Source organism: Aulostomus chinensis, chromosome 9 (genome assembly GCF_037954235.1).
Source record: "Aulostomus chinensis isolate RoL2024-O1b breed Wild chromosome 9, RoL_Achi_v1.0, whole genome shotgun sequence".
NCBI lineage: Eukaryota > Metazoa > Chordata > Actinopteri > Syngnathiformes > Aulostomidae > Aulostomus > Aulostomus chinensis.
In genome coordinates this window covers 5,175,176-5,194,514 of record NC_141328.1, presented here as the reverse complement: position 1 = coordinate 5,194,514, position 19,339 = coordinate 5,175,176, and the positions used below count along the sequence as shown (strand labels likewise).

General features: G+C 40.7%; 1 protein-coding gene across 2 annotated transcripts; it reads right to left on the bottom strand.

The window, feature by feature from the left end:
• Nucleotides 1-777: 777 nt before the first annotated feature.
• On the bottom strand, nucleotides 778-11,125 carry tmdd1 (transmembrane and death domain 1). 2 transcript variants are annotated; one of them, XM_086213284.1, is made up of 6 exons: nucleotides 8,048-11,125; nucleotides 7,562-7,753; nucleotides 7,217-7,336; nucleotides 6,292-6,444; nucleotides 5,753-5,953; nucleotides 778-3,735 (listed from the first exon to the last, which is right to left on the bottom strand). In XM_086213284.1, the coding sequence occupies exons 1-6, from the start codon at nucleotides 8,169-8,171 to the stop codon at nucleotides 3,653-3,655; spliced, it is 873 nt and encodes a 290-aa protein (XP_086069410.1). In that variant the 5' UTR covers nucleotides 8,172-11,125; the 3' UTR covers nucleotides 778-3,652. The 2 variants fall into 2 exon arrangements, with proteins under 2 accessions (XP_086069410.1, XP_086069411.1); XM_086213285.1 differs by lacking the exon at nucleotides 778-3,735 and adding an exon at nucleotides 3,751-4,715.
• Nucleotides 11,126-19,339: the final 8,214 nt, after the last annotated feature.

Here is a 19,339-nt window from a genome sequence, read left to right as displayed (position 1 = left end):
ATGAAGTGATTCTTGTCATATTGGCAGCATGTCAATGTAGCTGCCAGTATACTCACAGCAACTCTATTTATATATACCGAGGAGACAATGAGGAATGTCTACAAAAGACTGGTTACATTTAAGTTACATCATTACTACACTGTCGTAAAAATACTTCAACACTGTCGGATGTAAACAACCATGCCATGATGTTACTGAAAGATTAACAGTCACTGAATTGTATGGCTTAGTACTGTGAATGAAAATAACTATATCCCCGTCTTTTGCAGTTTTCTTTTTACACCATCTAGCACTTGACTCAGTGTTGAATCCTTCCATCGTGATGTGCTTTTTTCTGCTCGTTGTTTACAGTCTTTATAGCACCTTGAGGCACTTGCATGGAGATGAAAGATTATAAATGTGAGTGAAATATTTCAAAAGTAGCCTGTTTACTCTCAGTCAACAGTTTAAAACAACCCAAAGAGCTTTATCAAGCCGTCAGACTCCAACAATTTCTCGGACCTTGCGTTTAAGCCAATGTGTTGTGTCTCTTTTGTGCTCCGCACAGACTGTTTATGTGGCTGCATCCCAGGCCCGCTCAAAACATGATTGTCCAAAGCTACTCAAACAGCAAACAGACACCAGAATTTTCCCTCTCTCAACATTTTCTCTCATTCATATGCAGAATCTTGTTTTTTTTTATCGAGATTGCTTGAGACCCATCTGAGAGTCTGATTAGCACTTAAATGCTGTATTTTAAGGATCCATTAAAGTTCTTTCGAACAAAAAAACAGAGAGTTTAACTTTTGCATTAGTGTGAAAGGGCTTTATTTAAAAATAAAAGCTTAATCTTGCTGTAAATGGACTGCAATCATTTACAGTGCAGGCTTAAAGAATTACAATTGTCACGAGTGTGTCAGCTCACACTCGAATCATATTCCAGAGACAAGGAGCAGCCATGTCTTACAAATGTCAGAGCAGGTGACGACCATTTATCACACAAGCAATGATAAAGCGGAGTAATAAAGTATGTCAGAGAGCATTAATTCAGACTTTGGGTGTCAGTGGGTGATAAAAGCACAAAATAAATCAGAAACACAATGGATACGGATGCTCCTGGTGTCACTGAATGGTTTGATGCTTCTGAAAACAATGTGAATTGCGTCATGCATACGCCAAATGAGCCAATATCGCTTAGAAGGATGGTGGTCGTTGGTCCAGAAGGGTTCCTCTAAGCCAGGGGTGTCAAACTGGTCCAGTAAAGGGCCGTGTGGCTGCAGGTTTTCATTCCAACCTAGCAAAAGCAACACGCAATCCAACCAATGAGCTGTGTGGACACAGGTTGATTGATTTAAGTAGATTGAGGTGTTGCTTTTCCTCGGTTGGAATGAAAACCTGCAGCCACACGGCCCTTTACTGGACCAGTTTGACACCTGTGCTCTAAGCGGTTCTGATGGTTCTTCTCTTTCCAACACCTTACTAAATCACTTTGTCACTCATCTGTAACTTTTGGTAAACTCCTGTGGAAACCCTCCGTGTTGTTTTCATTAACATTCTCTCGGTGGGTTTTCCTGCCATTGTGGTTTGTGTAGTTTGACATTGATGATTGTGTTTAGTTCAGCAAACAAACGTCCTATTTTTATAAAGCCAGGCAGCCATAAGAAAAACGATCCTCACTCTGTTTACCTGTATCATGCATCACTTTTCATCAGAAAAATTCGGATTTCTTGAAAATACATCGTTCCCTGTGAGTGAGAGGTAACTTGATGTCATCCAGTAACGACAGATGAATTTATGAGTGCTGTGGCAAATTTTTTTTATCACAGAACATAATGTTGATCTGTTTTTATTTAAGTCACCAAATCCACCCATCCATCCATTTTCTACCACTTATCCTGTTAAGGGTTGTGGGGTGCTGGAGCCCATCCCAGCGGCTTTCGGGTGAGGGGCGGGTTTCACCCTGGACAGGTCGCCAGTCCATCACAGGGCCAACACATAGAGACAAACAACCATAGAAGCCTGTTCCAGTTGTGTGGTGTGCTCTGAACTGGTCAAAATAAATAATGTCTTAAACAAAGAAACTTCAATAAATATCAAAGTAATGATGAAATACCATCCTGTTAAAAATCCTGTTTACTTTGTTGTGAAATGTACTTCCATTTGAATAAATCTTACCAAAAAAACAAACAAACAAACAAACAAAAAAACACATGGCACTGTCTTTAGTTTCACATCCATATGCATGCAAGTGCTTGAGACTTTACTCTCACAGCACCGGCTGTTTAACATGTTTAGGCTCGGTGATTCATGGTGTCTGCTCCCTAGAACAGCTGCACCGCACTGTGACTGCCTTCTCAACTCTCTCTTGTGTTGTAAAAGACTAAAACTGCAAACCTTGATGGTACAGATCTAGAAACAATTCACGGTGTACTCTACACTGGTTTGGTGAATATCATAAATACAGATTCTTAGATATTTTATGGTAAACTTAATATTAATTGATCTATGTTTTACTTCTTTATCACAATGTTGCGTTTGCTGTCACAGTCAGCTTATTATACACATTTAAACAATTCACAAGTTATTAATAAAGAAATTCTGAAAAATAATTTCAACAATTACTGAAATTTTCTGCTGCAACAACCTCCCCCGACCACAAGGTGACACTGTGGCTTTATCTGTAAACTCATGCAGTAAGTTGTCTGATCAGCCCTAAAAACTTTGAAGAAGTCTGTGTTTCCCTCCAAGGAAACCATGAAAGACAAAATTGTGAAAGCTGGAACAGAGGCTATTAAAAAGAGGCTTTAAAAGCGCTGGTGTTGTGATCTTGTTTCCTGTGATCCATATATATTGAGCAAAGGGAGAGTGATGGTTGAGTGGGGATGGCAGCACCTCAGTGGCCCAGCAGATGAATGAAGATGCAAATGGGGGGAGTGGGAAGTTAAAGCCTTTAGTGACACTAAGCACACCCCAGAGGCCCTGGTGCAGAACGCTCAGCCTCAGCACATCAAGGACGCAGCCTTTCTGTCTGAGCGCTCCCTCGGCATGCATCTCATCCCGTCCATCTACATTTTCATGCAGACAAACACCTGACTCCTTATGCTTAGCTGAGCCCCTGACAACAGACAGATGTGCCCTCCTCGGAGAATCCATTTTGATAAGCTGCTGCTGCTCTACAAACAATTAAATAACCCACAGAAATGACCAAAATAAAAAAAGGGGAAAAAAACGATTTTACATGAGAATGGAAATGCCTGAAAACCGCACGCGTTAGCTGTGCCTGGGCTGTAAAAGTCAATTTCATGTCAGATTCTTTCTCTGTTCATCCATGACATCTGTGATTGCTTCATCCCTTTGCATGAGAATGGCCGGTCTATTCTGGTGCTCAGGATTCAGTAAATGAAATGCATCGTAAAGGACTGCAGACAATCACGTGATCCGGCTCTCATAGAATATGAGATTACGCTCCCTTCTGTACTTCCCTATAGTGAGCTTTAACTCAGTGTGCAGCGTACTCAAGGTTTTTCTGTAGTTTCATTATTCTCTAAGAACAGCTTCCAGCTGGGACCTTGGCTACACCGAAGAGTGTCACAACCGTGATGCAAGCCCCATGTGACATGATGTTTCTGTGAGTCACTCAGGCATACAGTAGTCTGGCTTTCCTCTCCACTGGTTACAGAAATACAGGTGAGCCCACAGCAGGTGAACCTGTCATAGTCAGCACCTCCAGCATCCTAACAGCCAGCAGGGGAAAAACTGAAGGACACAGGATTTTTTTGTCATGTAGAGTGCTGCTGTTTCCCCTGGGATGCTAAGTGATGAAGGTGAAACATAATACTCTCCGAGAACTCGCTTTTACTTTCAGTTTTATATACAAAAATGTATTCAGTACAACAGGAAAATAAAGTCTGCATCAGATTATTTAGGTCACTATTGAGCTGTGTGGCCTTTTAGTGTTACTCATGCAGCTTTGCGATTTAAATGTTGATTTATGGATTAATTATCTGTAATTGCTGCTTAGTGCTACTGTTAATCCGAGCTGTCTGCCTCCTGAAGCACATTAGGCTAGATTTGTATAATGAAGTAATTAGTTCAATTATGAAGAAAGTTTGGAGCAAGAACAAAACTGGGTACAAGAAGCTGTGCCCCAGTGCCAGGAGCATATTCTCTCAGCAGCATAAGTGAAAATGTCTTCGTCAATTTTTTCTTGATTAAAATTTGTGCGTGTCAACAAAGTTACTTTCACGCTTCATAAGCGAATATATTTATTTGCGCTTGTTCATCAGCCTTGCGTTTCACTTCAGAGGCCTACAAAAATTCCAAACAACACAACAAGAGGAATGACCTCAACCCTCGAGGATGACCGAATTTTTGATTTTGAATCTTTAATTTTGATGTCTCTTTTAATCACTAACGTGATACGCACTTTAAAGAACTTCTCCGAGGGGCCGCATCAAATTGATTAGTGTTGCAAAATTGTGTTTGTTGTGTCAAAATTGTGACAAACCACAAGTATTTGAGTTTCTCTCACCCTATGTTGTCACAGCAGCTTGAGAATTTTGAAAATTCACCATTAAACTGGTAGAACTCCTGCTCATATGAGTCCATGTTTTTCAATTGTCAAATTTTGGATTAACGTCCTGGGCTGGAGATATCTGCAGGTCAATATTGACTCCTCATGGTTGCGCTGGTCAGTGGTTACAGCTCAGTGAGCCTGATGAAACAACTTCATTGGACTGAGATCAAAATTATACAGCGTGGTGTTAAGATAACATTTTCAATGAACGATCAAACGTTGCCTAGATTATGCAAATGAACCACAAAATATATAAATGTTTGTGTTTAATGTGGTATGTAGAGTTGTAATCTGCTTCAACCTTCCGATGAGTAACAAAGTAATAGTTTATGTCTATATTGACTAATATTGCATGAATACTGGCTAACCTAGCATCTTAATGACCAACTGAGTAACTGACTTCTGAAAAACAACAATCTGACGGATTAAGAGGGGCCTAGACAGGGATTTTGGGCCTCGCGAAACTAAAAGCAATAATCAATAACAAAAAACAAGACAAAAGCTTCAGGCTTACTGATTCTGTGTCTGCCTCACTGCTACATCTAATCAAATAAATAGTTTGTCCTTCACACCTTTATATATATATATATATATATATATATATATATATATATATATATATATATATATATATATATATATGAAAATAAACTGTATCTTATATTTGACTTCAGACGCTGCCATCACGAGCATCTATTGTCTGCTAGTAATGTTTCTGTTATTAGTCTTTTGGGCTGCCTGTGGACGTATCAGCAGGCTCCAGGGACGCAGGCGCCAGGCTGGATAATTATTTGTTCTTCGATGCCAGACAGGCATGTTGCCGTCACTTGGAGGGGAAATGGAAAGTGGCATCGCTATCACAGTAACACCGGAACAACCTTTGGTGTGAGGGCTCGGTTCCAGCGCATCTGTCACACCACTAGTCATCTACCCACTGGCAAGACGATAATGCTTACTGGTCTTGCAAAACACAGCATGGATAATTACTTTATCTGTAAAGGCATTATTCTTGTCATATTTGTCATAATTAGTTGTAGTGGAGTGGAATCAATGTTTAGTTGCTTCATTGGTTCTGTTGACCAGGGCAGACTAAATTTATTTCAAAACGTGCTTCTGTTTTTGCCAGTTTTATAACTTTATGTACACAATTTCCCAGAATAACCTCGAAGTAGCATCATCCTTGATCAGTTCACTTACCACCAGAAAACTCTGACTTGTTTCTACGGAAGATGTAGGTGATGGTGAAGAGAATGAAGATGCCTGCAAGCAGAATTCCTCCAAAGCCCGCTAGGATGCCATACAGCAAAGGAAGTGTAACATCCGATAGTCCCTTCTGGTAGAGAGGGACAGGTGACCGCTCCACAATGAGATCCATGTCACGCCATGTCAGATCTGCAGCTAGTACACAGCATAAAGACAATATAGGAGCATTTTAGACAATTGAATTTTGGGAAAATAGATGATTACAATTTTTTAATATCTAGGTGTCTTGGGAAGCACAGTAAGAGCATTGGTGTGGAGAAGTGATGAGCTGGAAGCTTGCCTGTGGCCACCGAATCTAATCTGGCATCTCATCTACACTTAATAGATCTGAGGGTCAGTGAAACACATCATTTGTCATTCAGTAGTCTCCAGAAGGATAACATCTCCTCATGACGTCACTATCCCTGGAGGTTTGGGCGTCAACATAGCCACGCATGTTAAGTTCCCCACCATTTTACCAAACTAAATCATACCTCTTTTTCTTACGACCTTCTGCTCTGTACGCTGGTGGTCTCTTGTGTCCGGCTGCAACGGTGGGACGTTTAAAGTCTGAACGTACTTATGATAGTCTTCAACGTAACGTTTCAGGTTCAGGGCTTTATCCTGATTGATGTTCTTTCCCACTTCTGTGAAAACACAAGTATTTCTCCATCGGTACCAAAAGTATACATGTATTCCATTCTAGAAGAGCCTGTAGGTATAAATTAAATTGTTGTTTTCGCACCATGAACATAATGAGTTCTGGCAGGAGAGTAACGTCAGTTCAGAATGAAACAAAATGAACCACTCGACAGTCTACATATCTCTTCAGAACTACATTCCAAAATGTATGATAATTGCTGCATTCTGCATCCTTACAGCCTGTTTCATCAAAGACACCACTGCCCCCCCCCTTGTGTTTTTTAACTCATCTCATCCCATCCTCTCCTTGTCTTTTTCTACTCCAAAGCTGCTGATGAAAGGAGCAGATGGTTTGTTCTGCGGCTGGTGTCAGCTCCACTGAGTCCTCTGTCAGATCATTTACACCTCCTTCTCTCCAACGCCACTCGGCTGTGGAGTTGTGTGCACACTGGCCGGCAACACATGCCAGAAACTGGCAGCGTGAAAAATATGTCATTTTTGAAGCTCCAATTAAAACTAATCTCAAAGTAATGAAGCAATTATGCGCCGTTGTTCAAGTCTCAAAAAGGCCTTCTTGACCAGAATAAACAAAATTTCCAAAATACTCTGCCATGTACTCAAATTAGGCTTTGTTAATTTCCTTCTGTCAGGGGACATGCTGGGATTTTCGCACATGAGATTTGCTATCAATGGTAACAGTTGTTTTTTTTTTTTTTTTAAATCCCATCCCATTACATTACTGGTAGTGTTTTCTCTTTTTTTACGTTTGATTCTTACCAATGGCGATGTCTGTTCTGTCGATGTGCTGCAAGGCGCGAGTAAGCCTGTCGTAGTAAGTCTGCTCGCCGTACTTCACCAGCCAATCTGTCAAGGCCGTGCGGCACCAAGCCTCACTATCTAGTAAACAGAAAACACATGGACTCAGACAGACAGGTCTCAGAAAAGCCCCCAGGCTGAGATGGATGTGTGACAAACAGGCAGGTCTCAGGTGGGATTTTCTCAGCTTCTACTTCTGATAGTAGGCCTGCATGTTCTGTCTCTGAGAAATTCTCATCTTCATGTTCACAAATAAGTGCCAGTGGTCATGGGTGATACTGTGGTTCGATGACGTAGGGTGCTAACCTGCAGCAGAGGAGGTGCTTCTCTTGGCTCGGGGCTTGAGATTGAGTCGATTTCTCTCCGGTGAGAGGCGCTCAAGACGCTGGAAGATGCTTTCCTCTGGATGAGAGAGGGCGAGCAGAAGGTCCTGACATTCCTGAGATGTCAGCATCTCCACTAATCGCTCTATCTGATGGACACCGATGTCTTCTGCAACTGAACAGCGAAATCACACACTTGTCAAAGTGATGTTCACACTCCAACAACAGATCTGAGAACAGATGATCTATCTAGACTGATCTAACTGTCATCACGGTTTGGTCCAATAATTGCAAGTTGATGAGGAAGTTTCTGACACCACATAACACACTTGCTGTGTGGTTAGCAAATATTACCTTGAGAAGAGAAAGTGAATTTCACAACAGAGTAATCAGCATATCCAGACATACAAGAATAACTCCCCATTACATTCTTGCTGCTGATGCAGCTGCTTTTAGAACTGGAGCTCACCTGTATCCTCACCAAGAGTTGAATTTAGATGACGAAAAAGCAAGAAGGTATAAAGTGTCCACAGTTTCAGGTTGAATACAGGAAGTAAAAACTCAATATATGCTGCAAATACATGGAAGACCATGACGTCCTATTTGATTCGTCAGTTTTTGTTGTTGTGTAATTGTGACCAGCACAACTAGAACAAAGCTGTCTTTGTTTTAACCTCATTAATGAGGTTGCAGTGTCTGGGATGCTCATATTTAGTGTGTCAATCTCAGATCAAAGTCTGATTCTGATGCAGCAAGTCAGAATTCTGTGCATAATGGAAAGCATTGATGAATTTAGCGCAAGGTGCAGTGGTTGTGTGCTGTGCTGTTGTGAACACCCCCTGATGACATTACGTCTGGTGGAGAGAAGACAAAGTGACTGAATGAAGACACTGTAGGTCATTCCAAGTTTATTGGAATTTGAGGGCCTGTTGATTTGTGTGATGTCAAAAAACTCTGAATGCTGCATCGCGGGGACAGAATTCTGACTTCGTTCCCGGGCAGAATGATCTCAGTACACCGTCCAATCACAACGCTCATGTGAGTGACCCAGAGTGAATGGCTTTAAATTGCGGCATAGTGGCGGTGGCTGCGGCCTTGTGCGAAATAAGTGTGAGATCACCGACCTCTGACATAATCACTCAAATTGTAAAGTTTGAATTGAATAGCAGGTCACCACTGATGATGCAATGCATCCTTTCAAATAACTTCAATGTAAATCCATTTGCATCTCGGCTTTAAGAGCGATATTTTGTGAAATATTTCATTTTTATAAAAGCAATAATTTTGCCAGGGTTGGGTCAGATTGCTTTGAAAAGTATTTGGGTCACTGAATGCGACTGGCATTCAAAAAAATGATAAAAAACAAAAACAGTCAGCTTTCCAAAAACTGAAAATAGTGCAGCATGTACTAAAAAAAAATAAATAAATTGACAAAGACACAAAAATGTCAGACCCAGAAGTATTCTTTTATCTCTTTAAAAACATCTTCATTTCCAACAAAATGTAAATAAAATACTAATTGTATATGCAGAATTAATAGAACAAAGGAATAATCTCTTATGGAACAGCTTTAGTCAAAACCAACATGTAATCACAGAACCCTTTAAAATGTCCCTACAACAGACCATTTGTCAAATACACTCTTAATTTTGTTCATGAATTTAATATTTTTTTGGTTAATCAAACCTGATTACATGTGATCTGTTACCACTCAGCTTTGTCAGTTAATATCTTATTAGAGACAAATATAATTTCATGAAATCTGAATGACACTTATGTTCGTGTACAAACCAACTGAAGTGGTATATTTAGTCAAAATTAGTGACAGTATCCCTTCTAATAATAGTACAACCACAATGGTATAGCACTTTTCAGAACAAACATATCAGCTTTAAGTACTTAACAATAAAATTGAATTATTCGGGAAAGCATGCAAAAAACAAAAACAAACAAACAAACAATAATAGATAAAAGCAGTGGTTAAAAATGGAAAAAATAGATCATGTAATTTCAACAACCAAATGATGGCAACAAACAAAGCAACAGTTTCTTTACTCAATTATTCTCCTACACAAATTGCTATTTTCCATAAAATACAAATTCATAAACGGCAATAAGTACGCTTTATTTCTGATGAGTCAGCTGTTTCCAGCGTTGATGTGTGGCGTTGTTTCACAAACGGAATGAAACCATGGCGTTTAATAATCATCGTGCGAAATGAATGTACAGCAGAGGCACAAGCGTCAGGCATCGTACCATTTACAGAAACAATAAAGTGATAAATATTGTGATTTATAGTTTGTCGACATTAGTTGATGCTTATTGGCTAGGATTATCATATCAGTGTGTGTGTGTGTGTGTGTGTGTGTGTGTGTGTGTGTGTGTGTGTTTGTGTGAGTGTTTGTGACGTGCACACCTGCAGCTGCTTAATTAGACGACACAGCAGTTATGGAGGCAGCTTCTTAGCATGCACATTGTGACTACTTCTGTGTTTGTGTTTGGTGTGAAAGATTAAAATCGCTTGCAGCGATGCAGAAGTGCACTTAAAAGCCAAAATCCATTCAATCCTGGCAATACCAAAAGGGTGCATTCATATTTATGTGAGAGCCTCCAAACGCATCACCATGGGCCAAAAACATGTTGGCTTACTCTGTATTGTTATTATTGGTATCATGACACATTGAAGGGGAAGGGTTGTAAGTGAATCAACAACAAAGCTGACATTAGAAGTGAAGGGACGTGCTCGCCAACCTCCAGATGAAACGCAGTTTTATTCACAACTCCATTGAACTTTAAAGTTGAATCGCGAGATTGAAAACCCCTGCAGTCTTTGTCAGATGAAGAGCTTCATAAAAGCCACAGCCTCATCTGCGAAGGGTATCTATATTTTAAAAATGCACATTTTGTAGGGTGGTTTGTAAATTATAGCAACATTAATACAGTGGATGTGAAAGTAAAGTTGCAAACTTTGTTCGATTTTTTTTTTGGGTGAGGGCATGACTGGATAGAAGTGGGAGTCATTGTGATGTATCTCTCTTACAGGGAGAAAGAACTGGTTAATGACATTATCGTGTGCGCTACAGGGAGGGCATGTTTTAAATTGTTAATAAGTATCATTTTCCAAACAGTAAAGGTTGTTTGTGTGGGCTGAGTTTCAAATTCTCCATGTTGGCAAATGAAAAAAAAAAAGAAAAAAAAAAGCTTTGGGGCTGAGAACCAGAGAACCTTGGGTGTGGGTGGTATAACAACTGTGTTATGATCTGAAAAGTTGCACTTGAAAAAAGAAAGAAACACTGGGCACAAGATCAGGAAATTCATATTACTGAGTTGCTTATTGCTAAATATAATACATACAGACATTATACGATGTAAGAAAAATAAATACAACACAAAGAAGATCTTGAGGTCAGTAGTAGAACATTCAAATTCAAAACTACGCAATCGTAGGAACAAATTGAGTTACTTGTTTGACTTCTGACTTGAAAGCCCTCAGGGATTGTGGCTGTTAGCTGGTGAGGTCATATCTCCATGTCTCTTACACTTCACACCACTGAAATCTGGTTAGATACAAATACAGACTCCGGTGGAATGAAGGATAGAATACATGGAATATTCTAGTAGAAAGTCTCTGAAATATAAACACATACATGTAGTTTGTTAAAAAAAAAAGTATCCCAGCCTTGATCTCCAGTCTTGGAGTGATTCATCACAGTTTTGTTTGCAGGACTGTTAAGTGCATGTCAGAGTAAAGCCTCAAGCCTTACTTTCAGTGTAAGACTCAGGATGGAGGCCGACCCTGGCACCTGGTGCAGAGCTGTTGATTGGGACTGTATGATTTATGAGCGAGCCTCAGGGGTTGAGGGGGTGGCAATGAATCCAGCAGAAATTGGATGTTAGCCTCTTTATTTTCTTGACTTTAAGTTTGAGCTCAAGCCTGAGCGAGACCAGGCCTGCCCTGCTGAATGGCTCCAGGGTTTCAGGGTGCTGCCGTTGAAATGTAGAGCTCTGGCATGTTATCACAGGCCTGAGCTGGATGGCTGTTTAGTCATCGATGATGCAACCCCATGGCGGCCCACCTCGCACCCGCGACTGCTACCAGACACCACGGCCAGCCTTGCTAACGGCTCACCTCAGAGTCACACTGGGGAAACCCAAGGCTTCCTCTTTCTCCACACCTGACGCTTTCAAATGAGTCTCTTATGCGCAGCCACTCTTACGCAGCCGCCACTTCTGTGCCCCAAACTCTCATGCTGAAGGTTAAAAGCAAATGCTGCCTTCAGCAGCATGATTTGACACCTTATCTTTTTAATAAAATCACTATAAATAGTCACAGACTCTGTAGCTAAAAAACAAATGTGTCTGAAAAAATCTTTCAGCTATTTCTGTAAATAGATTTGTATCTTACCTTCTTTAAAATGCATTACTCACCTTATTTGCTCCATCTGAAACTCTAGAAATAAAATGCAAATCAAATGCTCAAGCAGTCTTCGCGAGGGACTGAAGGAACCACTGACAAGGCGCTATCTGTCTTTTCTCTACCTTATTCAGGTATTTGTGTTTTAGAGGACCGCACGGACCAATTAGAAAGAAGCATCTCTGCAGGACCGCCCATTTTTAAGCGATTAAAAGCCGCCACACCCAGCCATCTGGAGTTTTTATTGCCAAAAAGAACAAATAATCAATGTCAAATTCCACAATGTCTGTGACCAAACATTCTGAGCAAAATCTTGACATTTTAGATCTCTTATTAACTTAACAAACATCTACTTCAGAGGCTTTGAAAGAAGACTCCCAGGAAGGCAGAAATGAACTAAAGAGTTTCATGTAATATTCATCTAATAAGGGCCTTGTGTTCATTATTTGAAGAGCCTCTGCTGTAATTTGCTCATCTTTGTCTCGTTCCCTAGAGTAAACCACATTCTTTATTAGACAAGGACATCTCTGAAGCTTTTCAGAGGCCCTTCAAACCCATTTTCATAAAAATATTTGATAAGATCATTTGCAACTGTGGCAAGAGACAAAAAATTTGCATTTAGTTAAATACATAATCCAATTCCTGAGCATCACTCAGCCCTTAGACTTCACACTTTTTTAAAATAGTGGTAATACTGTAAGTGCGCTTTGTTTTTGTGAGAAAAAATATTGTAAAAATATACATATACTTAGCAAGAAAATGTTCAGTGCCGTTCTCTGGCTACATTATTCCCCCTTTTGGTCTTTGATGAAAAATGGGGCGACACCCGACATCCCTCATTGTGAAAGGACCCACTTTTTTGAAAAGCATTCCTTCCCCTCACAATAGCAGTGTTTGGGGGTGGGGGTGAGGAGACGGAGCAGACACATTCCTAAGGTACAGACCTGCAACACAAAGCCTCACCTGAAAATATATTTCTCTCGAGAGCACATTCATTTGAGACCAATCTTCTTTATATGTGAGTTTATTGACAAGGACAGCAGAACCTTTGAGTTATGAGCTGTTCTCTTGAGACAGACCGTGCTTTACCTCTGTGTTCTGTGTGGGCAAGATAGCTCCGGACAGTGTGACTTGTTCGGGGGAATCTTTTGGACCACTGGAAGGTGACAGCTGAAAAACGATCCTCTAAAAAACACTCCGCTCGAAGGCAGCCCTGCTTCTGCCTTACTAACCACTCAGAGAAAAGACTTTGGAGGAGAAATTGTTCCTGCAGCCCCAGTGGTTGTGTTGACTAATAGTGTTTTAAAGTTTATGAATGGAATTGATTTCTTTTCTATTTGTGAGATTTTAGTGTACTGGCAGCATGCAGCATGTATTCATGTATTCTGATTTTTTTTTTTCCCTTGAAGATTGCAGTATTGTTGAAGCAGAGATGCCTCAGACTAAACCTGAAATTGTATCAGTATCACGGCAACAACATATCAAAAATGTAAATAATTAGTACCACAAAATGTGAGGGGTTGCTCATAGCCATACATCAGGCTCAGAAACACAATGTCAGCTGTAAGTTCCCACTTGACGGCCTGTTGGCTTAATCTTCACTTTTTAGTTAGGGTCGATTAATTCAGAGTGAAAATCACAAACAAGTTTTGATTTCAGGTGTGTATTTTGTGGCATCATTATTGATATTTAGTGATGTTTTGTGGTGAGGTTTCGCCTTTTTAGATGAAGCGGTGCTACATTACAGAATCGCACTCCCTGAGGCTCTGTTGCGTGTCACTGATTTGAAGCCTCAACATTCAGATTCGGAGAAAGACTCACATGCATATTTTAATGTGGCTTCACAAGTGGTTGAGACGCACATGTTACGAGCACAAACTGATTGCCAAACAATAGTTTTAAAAGGCGTGTGGTGAACCAAATCCCAACAGCACCAGGATACGGAAGTGTGTTAGTTGACGACCTTTACCGCTTTGAACATGAGCCAGTCCCTCTGTTTAATTAAAAAACTACTGAAAACTGATATAGCCTATAGATGAATATTCTGAAACACACGTGATTGGCTTTCATACATGTGAATGCATAATCATCCCGGCTTTGATTGTTTATTCCTCATACGTCCCTTGAAACTTACCGCATGAGGAATGAATGCAGTACGCCTCAAACAGCTTTACCTCCCTGCTTCAAAACACAATCTGCCTCAGAAGAAATGCATGTATTGAAGATATCTTTGAATGGTAAAACAAAGACGCTTTACATTTTTGAACTATTGTATTTGCGTCAGGAGCTTTTCACATACATGCCAGTGTGAATGTTTTGTGTGGGGTTGGTGGGTGTCGGCCCTGTCTGGGAGCTCTGTGGCCCGAGGCCCTCAAGAGGTTGATACTCCCCTCATCTCTTTCTCTGACGCTTCATTGGCAGATTCTGTTCTGACTTGCCTGGGAAGGAATGCAACAACCTTCTTAGGTACTTTTATGCTCAAGCATATTGACAATGAGGAGTCCCATCATTTTATGGAATAAATATTTAATTCTCCATTTGGATGCAGATTTCACATGTCACACCCGGAATACAAATGGGCTGTCCCTCCCTTCGAAAATATCCAAGGCCTTGTGTGAAGAGGATATGTGTGTGAGCTCCAGACAAACATGGTGGAACGTGATCAGATCTTATTGAGAACGACTGTAAGGAGAAATAACATCCAACGTGAGCCAGTAGATGCAATGACAAAAGATAATGAATTTTTAAAATCCCTATTTTATACCTTATAGTCATCGAAATTGAAAAATCACTCGTTTTTTGGAGTCATGCGTCTCTTTGGTTCTCAGTGAAGTCAGGAATATATTCACTAGTCTGTTACTAACATCATTGTTTGGTGCTCTGAGGACAGCACCGGACAATAAAACCTAAAAAAAAAAATGAAGTCAAGGAAGATATAAAACCCTGCAGAGCTGCAGGGCCTGCAGTCAGGGGATCATTACCTCCTCCAGACATGTGTCTGTTTGTCAGGCTATCTCAAAAACTAGAATCTGGTGGATTTAAGTGGAAAGATATCATATTACAAGGAACAACTTATTAATTGTTGGAGGCTCTGGATAAAATTGCGGACCTCTTAGAACTGTTTTCAATGTAACAGTTGTTATCTTAGGAAAAAAAAAAAAATAGAGCAGGGCTGACCAAAGAGGGCCACATTGGCCATAAGTTTAGGTTTGGCCCTGGAGATGTAAATAAATAGATGATTGATTATCATGTCACAAAAGTGCTACTGCAGCGGCCCTAAATTTGGCATCAGTGAAGTCCAAAAATGGGGTCCAGAGAAACTGGTATACAGTCAAAAGGCATCTTAAAAAGAATGTGCGTGCTACTGTAGCTTTCAGCCCACCACTAAGTTTGAATTTTGGCCCTCCAAGGGAAAAAGTTTCGGCAGCTCTGACTCAGAATGTACTTGTACATTTTCGGTACATTGTGGGAAAGTGGGTAGATCGTGTCACTTGTGACAGATTATAAGGATACCCCATACCTAACCCTCTAACCCCCCCCCCCCCCATAATTAATTGACACATTAGTTTATGGTTAACTAAGCATAACAAACTGTGATTAGTGTACCTTTATCATAAACTGCTACTGGGTATGTATCAAACTCTGGAGGTCTGTATCAGTGAAGACCACTTTTTTGAACAGTTTTTAACGATAGTGTCATACATAATATGATTCTGTATCCTCATAGCCTCCTTGGCAGGGATATACACTCTATGAGTACTTTTAGCATTTTTATCAAGTTTTTTTCCAGCAAAATAATGGAATAAATTGGATTAAACTCTGTTAAACTTCTTGAAGCCTGTTGTCTCCTGGCCACGATGAGTGGACTATGAGAACGCAGAAACAATTCAATGATTGTTCTTAAGAAGAAAATTGTGTGCAACCTTCCAAAAGTTGTTTTTGAAATGAACACTGGAGGGTACTGGATATGATCATATGTGAGACAGACAGGGGGTCTGTCAGTACCTTGTGTTTATGTTCCTCTCTCCCTGACATTGTGTAATGGATCGTGCAGTGATACCAGCAAGAAGGATGGCATCGCCGCAGGATTTCTGGGAAATGCTGCCTTTTGCTGAAACATTGTCTTATCTGCATATTACTGGAGTGTGAATCCATGACACGACAAACCACCGAGAGAATCCATCACTTTTGTTGCCATGGGGATTAAACACATTAAGTAATAAATAAGGAATTGCTTCATTGCATTTGGCTTAAATCATTGTCAAAATGTGTAGAATGTCCCCACCCAAAAACATGTTTCTCGTGTGAGACAAATACAAAAGCTCCCAACACTCCCACTTCTTTGTAAAGGCACACTGCAGCCTCAGTGAATGTGTCTGGGCTTGTTTTTTTGGTTCAGAATACCTGTCGGCTTCTTCGCTAAGTATCTTCCTCTATAGAAACTGGGGACATTCCAGCTGGCTGGAGGTGCTGATTAGTCCTGGTTTCTTTGAATGAGTGTACGGGCTTCTGTGTCTGTGTTGTGGGTTGGGGACTTAGGACAGGCGCAATTGAGAGGTCAACACTCATCTAATGACAAAGGTGAGACAGACAAAGCCAAAAGCCTTTGGTCCATTAGTTAACCTGGTCAAACCGAAGAAGAAACGTGCCAGGAATTTTTTTCCTCCAAAAGATCTGATTGTGATTCATAAGAGCGTTCAGGGTTTTGTCAGCATGTACACAGCGACGTGTGTATGTGTGCGTGCTTTGGAAGTTTTCTGTGTGTGCATTACTTGGCTTGTATAGAAACAACTTTTATCTATCATTTGCCTGCAGCCACTTGAGGCCTGAATTCTTGACTCACAGAATAAAACCAGTGTTTTTGAGGGGGCGTTCATGTGAGGCAATGACTCTGACTTTTCCTGCTGTTCCTTTGGTGCTGGATTTACCTTGACACAGGATGTCAGTATTTTGTCTTGAGAAACTGACAGGGGTCACCGGGAGCCATTTTAGTCTTTACAGTCTCTCAAAAGTTAATCCTGAGAAAAAACATTGGAAAAACTTGAGTGGGATGTACACTACTTTTCTCATTTGAGTCTATTATTTATTTATTTGGCTATTTGGAACAAAGGGCAACGGCACGGTGGTGCAGTGGTTAGCACTGTAGCTCTTTCTGTGTGGAGTCTCCATGTTCTCCCTGTTCCTGTGTGGGTTCTCTCTGGTACTCCAGCTTCCTCCCACAGTCCAAAGACATCAAGAGAGGACGAGGCTGATTGATACTCTAAATTGACCGTAGGTGTGACTGTGAGTGTGAATGGTTGTCTGTCTATATGTGTTGGTCCTGTGATGGACTGGCGACCTGTCCAGGGTGAACCCCGCCTCTCGCCCGAAAGCCACTGGGATAGGCTCCACCTCCCCCCCGCAACCCTTAACAGGATAAGTGGTAGAAAATGGATGGATGGTGCATTATACTCCGTGTATAGCCGAGCTACACGTGTAGCTCTAACACTAACTACATACTAACAGGCTTTGACCTGAGACTGAGACAGAGCAAAAAAATCATGTTTCATGGTGATATTCCTCACCATGCTGCGGTGTGGCAAAGTTCACCCAGAGTTGGTGGTGCATGCCATAATGTATGGTGCACGTTCCAAAGAGATTGTACGCGTATAGCTTGAGTTCCACAGCGTAAGAACATGTGTTCTGGCTGCAGAGGGAGAATGAAAGTGATGCGTGAGACTGGCGACAAGCCACCTTGTTTTAAGGTAAAGAGGCTGCATCGCGTTGCGAGGCAGCAGGCAAATACATCAAGAGCACATAAACGGTGTCTCTGTCCAAACTACATCTGAAGATCTGGAGAGTAAACTGTAGTTGTGTGTTTTTTCTTAAAGAATCCAATCAATGTGTTTGATGATATAATGATGTGAAACTACAGTAGGGCTGATGGGAGTTAATTAAACCTTCCGCCAGCTGGTTCAGCTTGGACTCATTCTCAGTCATGAACCCATGGTCGTCAGGTTCCTGAGGACTTGATCAGACACCGTCACCACGGCGACCTTCGTGGTGAACAGTCCCCGGTTTGTGTCCAACTCGCTAGCTGCTCCGTGGATCTCAGTCGATAGATGGGATTAAATTAAGAAGTGAAAAATGTTTCTGATTTTACCAAAGAAGTGACTGCTTCAATGAACGGGTTCAGGCTACTGAACATTTGGTTCAGAGAATGGGTTTTTAACGATACAGAAAAGCTGTAATAACTTTAATGCACTTCTGTGGTGGCAATTTGCACTATTAAATGGAGATTCAAGCTGTTTTAAGAAGTACAGACAAAGAGCAGCTGTAATTTGTACATGAAATTTCAATTAATTTCTCAGTGGTGTTTTTGCAATTCGTAGCTCCAGCAAGCATCACGTCACGGCTGCTGGTCGCTTCGCTTCATTTGTGAAATGTTTATTGTATGGATACTCTTATGAATTTGTCATTCTTAACTAATATGTTTTGCTTTAAATTTCCAGTTTGATTTTTTATCTAACCGTTGTGGCTTTGTCAAGTTATTAAATGAAGTTGTTTATAAGGCACCGAGACAACTGGATGATAGTGATGTCCTTTTAACTTTGACTTTCCACTTAAAGCAGACATAGCTAGACATCCTGAAATAGTTGTCTTTTCAATGACATGAAAAAGGCACATTTTCAAACTTCACTTACAAATTAAATCAGACATTGTTGGACATCCTGCAGTCGCTGCCTTTTTACCTGTCCTTTTCAACCAAGCCCGAGACGAATGTCAAAGCTTTCACTTCCAGTGTTCTGCTCTTCCAGTTGGAAATATTTAGCCTTCTTGCTCTCGTAGGAGACCTTGATCTGGCCTTCCAGTCAGCAAATAGAAGCAAAAGGCTCAGCTAAAATAATACTGGCTCAGAATTGAGGGAAATATGCAAAGTTGTTTTCTTCTTTTCTTATAGAGGTGTTAAAATCAGAATTGCTTATTTAATCACTCGCGCAAACTGGAAAAATAAATACGCATTTTGCAAGCTGTATCACTCCTCCTCTTCTCAATGCCAGATGATTACAACCGTGCGTGTTAGAAGTAATCGAGATATTTCAACTGTCATGGATGAATGTGATGCAACACAATATCGTGATCGAACTTGACCAACTTTAATCACTTTATAAGGCCTTAATCTTCAGAGTGCTGGTTTGACTAAGCATGCATTTGTGTTACAGAGTGACAATAGTAAAAATCAGGCTTTGTAGATTCAGTTTGGGTCCATTTCTTCATGGAATCGACACATGCTGTTTTCTGTTAGATGTGGAGGAGGTGAGATAGTGAAGCCACATAAAAGAGCTGCAAGATTTTTCTCCCCTAACT